Source organism: Fulvia fulva, chromosome 8, assembly GCF_020509005.1.
Source record: "Fulvia fulva chromosome 8, complete sequence".
NCBI classification, from domain to species: Eukaryota; Fungi; Ascomycota; class Dothideomycetes; order Mycosphaerellales; family Mycosphaerellaceae; genus Fulvia; species Fulvia fulva.
This window is the reverse complement of record NC_063019.1, coordinates 2,002,953-2,012,232: the sequence shown is the minus strand read 5'-3', so window position 1 is coordinate 2,012,232 and position 9,280 is coordinate 2,002,953. Positions and strand designations below refer to the sequence as shown.

The following is a 9,280-nucleotide window of genomic DNA, read 5'->3' as shown; positions in this document are numbered from 1 at the left end:
GAGGTCGCTTTTCTTATTTCGTCTATTAACCCCTAGACTACTTCGTCTATCTCGTCTTTACTGTTGTATTGCTACTACGCAATCTAGACTAGCCTCTTAGAGTTATCGAGGTACGCCTAGATGTTAGCCTAGTAGGCCTTTCCCTAGTTTAGCTTAGGGGTACTCGCTAGTGTACGTTATATCTGTGTCGTAATAGAGGTCCTAACTAGCATATGGTCTAACGACGCCTCGAGTTTATATTCGATCCTATAGTAGGTTACCGTATAGTAGTAGCTATCTAAGATCTAGGAGAGGTCGATCGTGCCTTAGAGTCCCCCTCTCTTCTAGGTGCCTAGGTCCTTCGGGGTATGAAGGGCAATTACGTTACTCGCTATCAAGTCGAGTACTTCGTCGGCTATAGGGTACGGCTATATAAGGCTTTTCTAGGAAGGGTAGTATATATTAAAGTCTCCTACTACGATATAGTACCCTTGTCTCTTGAGCGCACTGTCTAGGTGTCTACAGACCCCTAGGTCGCGGCTAGACCTCGAGGCTAGCGGTTATATATATAGGTTGTGTATCTAGGTGCTACCTACGTAGAGGGAGGTAATATCGCCCCCGCCTTCTTCGTCTACGTAGTACACTACCTCCTAGTTGGATTCTAGTATGTCCTTACTAATATAGAAGCACGTACGGGGTCTACCGCCGCCTCGTAGGCATGTCGTATAGCCTAGTAACTTGTAGGTCGTTAGTCTCTTATAGTACGGGTTAATCTATAGCTCCTAGATTGCAAGGACGTAGTAGACGCGCGGGTCCGCCTCGTATAGGAAATGGTTTTAGACTATATCCTTGCTATAGTTGACGTTATACTAGATGATGCTAAGCGTGTCGAGGCTAGTTATCGGCATCGACAATCATTTCCTCTATATCGTCCTATGTCCTACTACTCTATACGTCCTAGTCTACGCCTATCGGCTATATACTAAAGGGGAGCCGGGCCTAGTTAGATTCCCTCGCCGTAGCTAGTAGAGCACGTGGCCTCCCGTACGCCCTAGGTTACGTATCCTTTATATCGTTCTCGGCCCTAGGGCGCTTATACCCGACCGCTACTAGTTAGTTCCGGTATAGGCTAGCCTTACGGTCGCCGTAGAATCTTAGGGCGACGGTTCTGTTTGTGATTGCCTTGTTTTTCGCTAGTTTCCGCTATAGGCATTCCGTACTATACGATAGGTAGTGCCCCGGACAGTTCGCGTACCGTCTCGTAGTCGATGTATAGTCCCTAGACATATAGTCTCCTATATAGTTCGAGCAGGCCTACTTGTTTATACACGTATAGGTTTGGTGTCTATACTGTTAGTATTTAAAGCATTAGAGGATACGAAAGGATAAGGAGTGCTTTTCTACTATCTTAAGGCTATATTGCTAGACTAGGCCTTATTCTATCGCTAGATCCGCCGCTTTCGCGTCTTATAGCTATACTATTAGCGCCGAGGCCTTCTTGCCTTCTAGCCATTTCCTATAGAGCCAAGTCGCCTTCTAGATTAGAGAGTTAAGAGTGACCGGGTTGTCCTCTTAGAGAGCGCGTAGGTGACCCTAGTTAGTTAGGTCAAACTCCTTAGGTCTGTCGTAGACTAGGATCGTGAATTGTTTCGTTAAGACCTTCGCTAATACCGTAACCTTAGATGCCTACTGTAGCTATGCCTCTAGGTGCCTCCTAGCAGTAGTAGAGCTAGTATAGATCTATAGAGTGCCGTTAGACTGTTGGTTCACTACGACCACCCTTAGTTAGTTAATTCGTTAGGCGAGCTCCTTATTCGATAGCTTCGTAACTTCGGCCTAGTCTTCCTTTACTATAATACGGATCGTAACTACATCGTACGTTAGGCGGGGGCCTAGTATCGATACCGCGACCGATGCCTAGCTATAGGAGTGTTAATTCCGGGTAGCCTTGCTAATCGCCTAGGACGTCGTCCTTATTTCTTGTTGCCCTCGGTAATACGACAGTACAAGCGCCGTACGTAGCTAAGTGATCATTACCTATAGAGACCGGTAAGGGAGCTGATCGTTAGTTTCTATACTTTTTACGTCCTCTATAAGTTGCTACTAGTTGTCTTAGGGGGGCTTCGCCTATAGGGCCGTAGGCGCCGTTAGTGCCGTAGCCTAGGCTACTATTACCTAGGAGTTGCCTAATGTAGCTAGGCACCTCCGCGGCGTTTAGAGCTAAAGAAACAGGGTGAAGAGAGCTTTAAGCTGTCCAGATTGAATGAGGTAGAACTCCCTTAGTCCTAGGGGTAGTGGCCTGCTTTTTATATAACAATATAGTCCTACGAGCCTATTAACACTCGCTACTTCTTAATTACCGTATAGATAAGAGGGACAATCTAGCTACGATATACCTTACCGTCGATAGAGCCCTTCTCGAATATATAGACTTCTATAGGTCTATCTATAGAGATATAGCCCTATATTATATAGGCTAAGAACTTACGGAGGCGTACTATAAGACAGTGTTCGTAATAAGCCTTATCTGCCCTACGTGTTATATAGACCTGTCCGAATATTCTATACCTTAATAAAGCTTTATCTATCTAAAGGACCTAAGCCTACTGTTCTACTATCTATTTAATATAAGCCCTTGCCTATTAAAGCCGTGCCTCCTTATATTTCTTAGTCAATAACGGCTTGCGTGTTACGACATATCGTAAGAAGCCCTCCTTCTCAAACGTAGCTCTTACTATCCGGACGTCGCTAAAGATGCCCTCTATCGCGGCAATCTGTTCGTATCGTAGGTGGCGGCTGTTAGTATCAGCAGTAGCTCGATAGACAAGTCGCTAACGCTTAGAGGTGTTGATTATAGGTAGTGGGCCTCTCTTCCTCGGTATAGAAGGTAGTACTCTTTTAAGCCGTGAGATTACTAAAGAGACAGAGCCTTTGTTAGTATGAAGGGCGTCTATAATCTGCTGTAGCGGCCAGTAGGCGTCTTTGTGAAGAGACCATATCTCGCCCTTCTCGAATTCGGTAAAGACGCGTCCCTTCGGCATAGTAGCGATAGATAGCGCGTGTGTAAGTGTGTGGATAATGAGATTGAAGGTAGCAACACCTTCTGAGATGGATATGGATAGCCGGAAGGGGTTAGCGTAAATACAGGGATTGTAAAAACTATGCCCAGGACTGTGACCTGCCAGTCGGTGTACGAACATCCTCCACCCTTCGACATAGACGAAAGCCAGCCGCAGCACTCACACCGGCAAATTCGACCCATACGCACCACAGCCCTCTCCACAATGCACGCCACCCTTCTCATCCGCTCTCTCGCCCTCCTCTCTCTGCACCCGCTCCCTCACGCTCTCGCCTCCCTCCCCGCTCACTTGTACTGCGAACCCACGGAATACCCCGCCCTCGGCTGCAACGGCTGCTGCAACCGCATCCACAACGCGGATGGAACGCTTCATTGCGTAAGTCGCCTATTCATCCTGTTCAACACCCTTTGTACACTCTTCCTCTTCCTCTTCTTCTTCTTCTTCTTCCTCTTCTTTCTGACTTTGTACGCTCTCACCTGCTGACTCGCACTCGCCCCTTCAGTGCCAATCCGAACCCATGGGCCCCTTCCAGAACTACAAGCGCGCGGAAGTTCCTGTGGGGAGTACGTTTTGTTATAGTAATAATGACCGCAAGAATGGATATCTTGGGCTCGTGGCTTGTGGGGTTGAGGAGTAGCTTGGGATATGGTGGTCAGAGGAAGGAACCGGGGTGTTGACATTCTTGTGCCATGATGCAGGAAAAGGTCATATCGTCAGCTATACAGGTCAAGCTGTCTCCTCCCCATTGACCTCACGGTACATCAATGTCCCTCCGCCGCTCCATCCATATCATCAAAACCATGCTGCGGCACCGTAAACATCGGCACTTTCCTAGGCGGATTCGGATCTGAACTATCATTATGCAGATGCGAAGGCAGTTCACACGGCGAGCCGGTATGTTGATGCGTATAGTGCTCGTCTCTACTGGAGTGACGGCTCAGATTTGCGATCGCCGGCCCTGGAGACTCGCTGGGCGTGCCGGCTGTTGTCATTCTGTTCATGACGCTGGCTGGGTCGAGTTGTTGGGGTGTGCTAGATGTGCGACGATGCGATGGAGTTGTTGATGTTGAGGTGGTTGGTGGTGGAGGCTTGAAGCCTTCGTTCATGATGGGGATTATCTCTTTTCCTTGGTTGAGGGCGTCGACTTTGGCCCGGATGGAGTCTAGTGCTTCGGGATGTGTTGCGTATGGTGTCGGATCGCCAGACTCCTCTGTGCGTAGTGAAGGTACTGTCTTGCCGTTTGATACTTGTCCGGCCGGAGCTTGGAAGTAAGGACTGCTGTGTGTGTCGCCATTTCTGGTCGGCGGCGATTCGTCAGTCCCATCGAGCATAGCTACTTCCTTCACTTTCTCCGGTTCCGTCGCTGGATTGTTCTTCTTGCGCTTTGCATCCGCGATAAGCCTGCTGAACTCATCCTGGTGTCTCCGCGAATATGCATAACCATCAAAGTCCTTTCGCATAATGGTATTGCTTAGCCCTGAGGCATTCGGTGCCTTCCCTCCCTGAGTCCGTTCCCAGACATCGAGATCGTGTAGCAGCTCTCGCCTTGATCGTGGATGATTCGAGTCGCAATTCGCATTCCAGATATTCACCCACTCTTTATGCCTCGTTATCATTAGCTGCTTGCTACCCCAGGCTGGTAGAGCTTGTTCCTTCATCTTCTTCGTGAGGGCTGTCTCTTTCATCATGGAATAGTTGAGCTCGTTTATTCGATCCTGTGGTCTCGTGCTTTGGCTGGACAATGGTCTCGATATGGCGAATCCGGTCAAGGGTGTCCGCGACTTCGATCTAGCTGCTTGCTTTTTCTCATCTTCACATTTGTCCAGATGGCCAAAGACTTGCTCTTCCTTCATGCGCTTTCCACAAGCGAGAGGACATTCGACAAGGCCATCGTTCACCTCTGGCTCCGGCGGGATATCCTCTCCCTCGTCATTGCTATCCTCGATCTCGATTGTCTCCGGCTGGGAGTCTTGCGAAGCTGCTGTCCTGCGACTCTTGCTTCGCGTTGTTCGCCGTGACGATGCAGCATGGTCACCATCATCCAAGTCTGCAGCGGTGCCTCGCTTCCGTTTGCCAGGTCGTTTCGGCGCATCTTCTGCCTCTTCCTGCGCTTTCCGCGCCACAGCCAATGCGGTCGGTCTCGCGGCCAGGAAAGTAGACACAACCTCCTGCACGGCCCAATTGTTGCGCAACTTGTTCGCCTGATCCGCCGCTCGGCATGCGGGACATTTGCCATCGGCCGACAGAGACGTTCGTATGCATCTCGAGCAAAAGGTATGGTTACATGACGTGATCATGGGCGTGTCGTAGAACTCCTTGCAAATCTGGCAGTGTAACGCATTTTCCAGGCTTGACAGCTCTTTCAGCGGCGTGTTGAGCCAGTCAGTCGAGTCGGCAACATGGTAGGCGTCGTCCATGGTGTCATGCTCGGTGCATTGGGAATTGTAATGGACCACCGGCAGGTCACGAACGTTACGCGAGCGTGTCGCGCGGTGCTGTGAATCGTGCGTGATACATGTAATGATGTCCGTACGAGTGGCGCTAGAACTAGTGACGCACTAAAGGCAATCCACTTTCACTTGCATCCATCTTCTTTGTTTCGCCTCCTCCGTCTTCTGACCACCGTGACCGTCTCAGTCCGTCCAGCTCGCTATGCTGTAGTGCTGTGGCGATTTGATGCCTCTGTAACTGTCACACGAGATCACGCACTGTCAGCTCGGACAGCGGATGGATGACTTGTCCCCGAAGGTCGAATCAAGCTCCCCTGTGCCATGTGCCTCGCTTCTCACCCTGGCAGGGCAGGCTGGCATGGCAGGCACTCCCGACGCTTTATCGATTTGTGCTCAGTGCTCACCTGTACCACATGCACTCCACCTCTTCCACCTCTCGTATCATAGCGGGCTGCGGCATCGCGGAGCCTTTCTTGCACTTCATTCGACACTATCGAACCTCTACTGCAGCTTGCCTGCTACCTCGAAGACGGCCACACTATAATCAGCATGCTTCGAGATATATGTAACGAGTCAGCTTGCTCGATAGACATCAAGTGACTGTCAGCTTGCTCGATAGACGTCGCTCTTGCTAGTCTTTGATGTCCTTGTGCGCCATTGCAGTGCCTAAGTGCATCGTGCCGCTGTTTCCGCTCACACAACACAAAGCGAATCTCGAAGCTTGAAACGCACATGCATCTTGTGGTGCCTTGCATCATTGCACCTACGTACCCAGGCTATTACCTCACATGTCCAGATACATGTACTTTTCGCGTCGTCTGGTATAAGAGCAGGCTATCCATCAAGCCCAAGCGACTCCGACCGCACTCTCAACAACGCCAGACGACAACATGAAGTACCTCACCCTCTTCCTGGCACTCGTTGCCGTGGCCACTGCATACAACAACACGACGGCAGAATACAAGCTCCAGACCAGACTCAAGCTTGCAGACTACAGCAAGCAGGACTTTGATGGCCTTTACCTGTAAGTCGTCATGCTCCCGATCGAGCTTCATGAGCTAATCTGCAACAGCGGTGGCTACCACGTTGGTGCCGGACAGAGTGATGTCGTTTTCAGTGACGAGCCACCACTCGGCAATGCATCCCTGGCATTCACCAATGTCACTGCGAATGGCACCACCTACTCCAACCAGCTCTTCGATCTCGGCAATGACTTTCCTTGGGGTCTCGTTATGGTGCCTATCGAACAGTTCTACTCTGCATGGCAGCCGGTGGAGCTGAACGCTGGTGCTACTGGGTCTCGCTACGATGTAACTGGCTTCTTCATCAACGAGACTGGCTTGCAGTGGACCAGTAGCCCGGAGCAGGTGGGCACTGAGAACGATCAGTTTGGAGGTTGGCTGATCTGTGACTGGTGGCATGGGGCACCACAGCTGTTCTTCAGAATCAGCTATTACTCGGGCTATGAGGCACCAGCAAGCTGTGCGGATGTGTACCTCATGCCGCAGTACATCTGAGGCAAGGAAGTGGATATGACGAGCGATGACCAGCCTTGACTTACGCCCGTAATGTAATCGAATAATGATACGATGCTCCACAAGATGTACTGTTTTTTACCCGTTCTGTAGCTCTGTTTGCGCCCCCACATCATCGAGGCAGCATGTGATCATCCCACCTGTCAAAGGATCGGCGCACATGTCACACTGTCTACACCTTTCCTTTCTCGCGACAACCTCTTCTTCATAGACGCGCGGTCGCGTAATCATCATAAACAACATACAGACACCATGTCCGAGCTTCTCGAATTCCTACGAATGCACGAGGAAGCCTTCCGTAGGTGAAGCATACCGCATTTCCTTCAACAGGAACGTCCATCCTGACACCATCCCAGTCGTTCCCGCCTAGCATCTCTCTACTGCGACTTCCGCTACCAACGATCCACGAACCCAGATGGCTATACCGCAAACTCATCGGCGTGGTTGCGTGCTCTATCTTCCGCGGCGAAAGCAGGCTTGATCCCGGCCCCAGCTGGACAACATGGAACCGATAGATTCGTGATACAGAGTGGAGAAGAGCTGTTGAGAGAATTGCAGACACAGGAATTTGGATGGCCACTCGCGCTGGGTGCCGTGCTAGAAGATGCTGTCAAGAGGAAAGAGCTGATACCGCTGAGGGAGTTTCTGGATAGGAAGGATAGTGTCTATGCGAAGAGCTGGATACCGAGTCCGCTGGATGTCGTCAAATGGGGGTTGAGACAGCTGGGTATGCTGGGAGACGGGAGTAGTGCGCAGGATCGGCTGGTGAGAGGGGAGTTTGTGGTCGTTGGGAATGCCGAAACTGCTGCAAAAGCAGTACTAGAGGAGGCATCACGATCGGCTGTGTCAAATACTAGCAGGGTCTTCTCCAAGGACTTGTTCAGTACCACATTCGCAAAGACACTATGCATGGACACCATCAGTCGCAACGACCTCGACGTCCTCCTCCGACACCTCCAACGCGACCGATCAGCAATCGCCTACAACGCAACCTCCGGCATCATCAAATTCAAAGCCTCCAACGAACCCGACCCCTCCCCAATCAACCCAGAAGACGAATCAATCGCCTCCCTTCGCACCCTCATCTCCTCTCTCGAACCCCAAATCGACGCCCTCACGACCCGCATCTCCTCCCTCGACCTCACAGCCCGCACAGCAGTCTCGCAAAAACAACTCACCACCGCCAAAACCGCCCTCCGCCAGAAGAAACTCGCCGATACCCGCCTCCAACAACGCACCTCAACTCTCGCCCAGCTCGAAGATGTATACGCCAAGATCGAGCAAGCCGCAGACCAGGTCGAGATTGTGAGGGTCATGGAGGCTTCAGGGCAGGCATTGAAGAGTTTGAATAAGCAGACGGGTGGAGTGGAGAGGGTGCAGGATGTTATGGAGGGGTTGAGGGAGGAGATGATGAGTGTGGAGGAGATTGGGGAGGCGATTGGTGAGGTTGGGGTGGAAGGGGTTGATGAGGGTGAGGTGGAGGATGAGTTGGAGGCGTTGGAGAGGGTGGAGAGGGAGAAGCAGGAGGCTATTGAGAAGGTGGAGAGCGAGAAGAAGGAAACTGTTGAGGAGGCAGAGAGGGAGAAGAGGGAGGCTGAAGAGGCTGAGGCGACGAGGTTGAGGTTGGCGGAGCTGGATAAGGTGGGCGAAAAGACAGAAGCTGAGAAGGAGCCTGAGACGGAGCACGAACCGCGGACAGATGCAGAGAAGATAACAGCATAGTCAACCTCGTAGCCAACCTCCGAATAACACTTCTGAGCACGAACAGTTAGCCCTTGCATTCGAACGCGAACGTGACCATCCCAATACAAACGAGCCGGAGCCTGACAGGTCTCGGATCTGTATCAGCCTGCATCCACCTATATATTGTACCAGAATCCCTCTAGTTCGACAACCGTCCTCGCCCGAGTGGCTGAGTGGTATACCACTCCACCGCCGCTGCGGGAAAAATCATTTAGTCGATCATGGACTCAGAAGTCCTCCTGCATGTCGACAGCTGCCGCTCGGGCGAGGGTGGTTGTTCTTTTCCTTTTTTGGACTTTTGGACTTTTGGACACTTTGATCCACTAGTCGGATAAGGATCATGTCGAATGATGAACGAGATCCGTGAATGTTCTTTTACCAGAGGGATATCTCTCAAATGACTTGAAGAAAGGCTATTGTAAGGTGCGCATCTTCCTCTCTTGAGATTTGGCTGCTCTCCAAGCTACGGACGACCAGCTGCTGTGTTTGTCCG

General features: G+C 51.1%; 4 protein-coding genes across 4 annotated transcripts; 3 read left to right on the top strand and 1 right to left on the bottom strand.

Annotated features, from left to right (window-relative positions):
• Positions 1–3,263: 3,263 nt before the first annotated feature.
• On the top strand, positions 3,264–3,696 carry CLAFUR5_14664 (Ecp16; the record flags this gene model as incomplete). The annotated part of the gene is made up of 2 exons (XM_047913812.1): positions 3,264–3,434; positions 3,562–3,696. 2 exons carry the CDS (start codon positions 3,264–3,266, stop codon positions 3,694–3,696), a joined length of 306 nt encoding a protein of 101 aa, XP_047765560.1.
• A 124-nt stretch (positions 3,697–3,820) lies between these two features.
• Positions 3,821–5,476, bottom strand: CLAFUR5_11190 (Postreplication repair E3 ubiquitin-protein ligase rad18; the record flags this gene model as incomplete). Its single annotated transcript, XM_047910338.1, has 1 exon — positions 3,821–5,476. One exon carries the CDS (start codon positions 5,474–5,476, stop codon positions 3,821–3,823), a length of 1,656 nt encoding a protein of 551 aa, XP_047765360.1.
• A 923-nt stretch (positions 5,477–6,399) lies between these two features.
• CLAFUR5_11189 (uncharacterized protein) lies at positions 6,400–7,026 on the top strand (the record flags this gene model as incomplete). Its single annotated transcript, XM_047910337.1, has 2 exons — positions 6,400–6,533; positions 6,582–7,026. The coding sequence occupies 2 exons, from the start codon at positions 6,400–6,402 to the stop codon at positions 7,024–7,026; spliced, it is 579 nt and encodes a 192-aa protein (XP_047764883.1).
• A 270-nt stretch (positions 7,027–7,296) lies between these two features.
• On the top strand, positions 7,297–8,766 carry CLAFUR5_11188 (uncharacterized protein; the record flags this gene model as incomplete). Its single annotated transcript, XM_047910336.1, has 2 exons — positions 7,297–7,346; positions 7,401–8,766. 2 exons carry the CDS (start codon positions 7,297–7,299, stop codon positions 8,764–8,766), a joined length of 1,416 nt encoding a protein of 471 aa, XP_047764884.1.
• Positions 8,767–9,280: the final 514 nt, after the last annotated feature.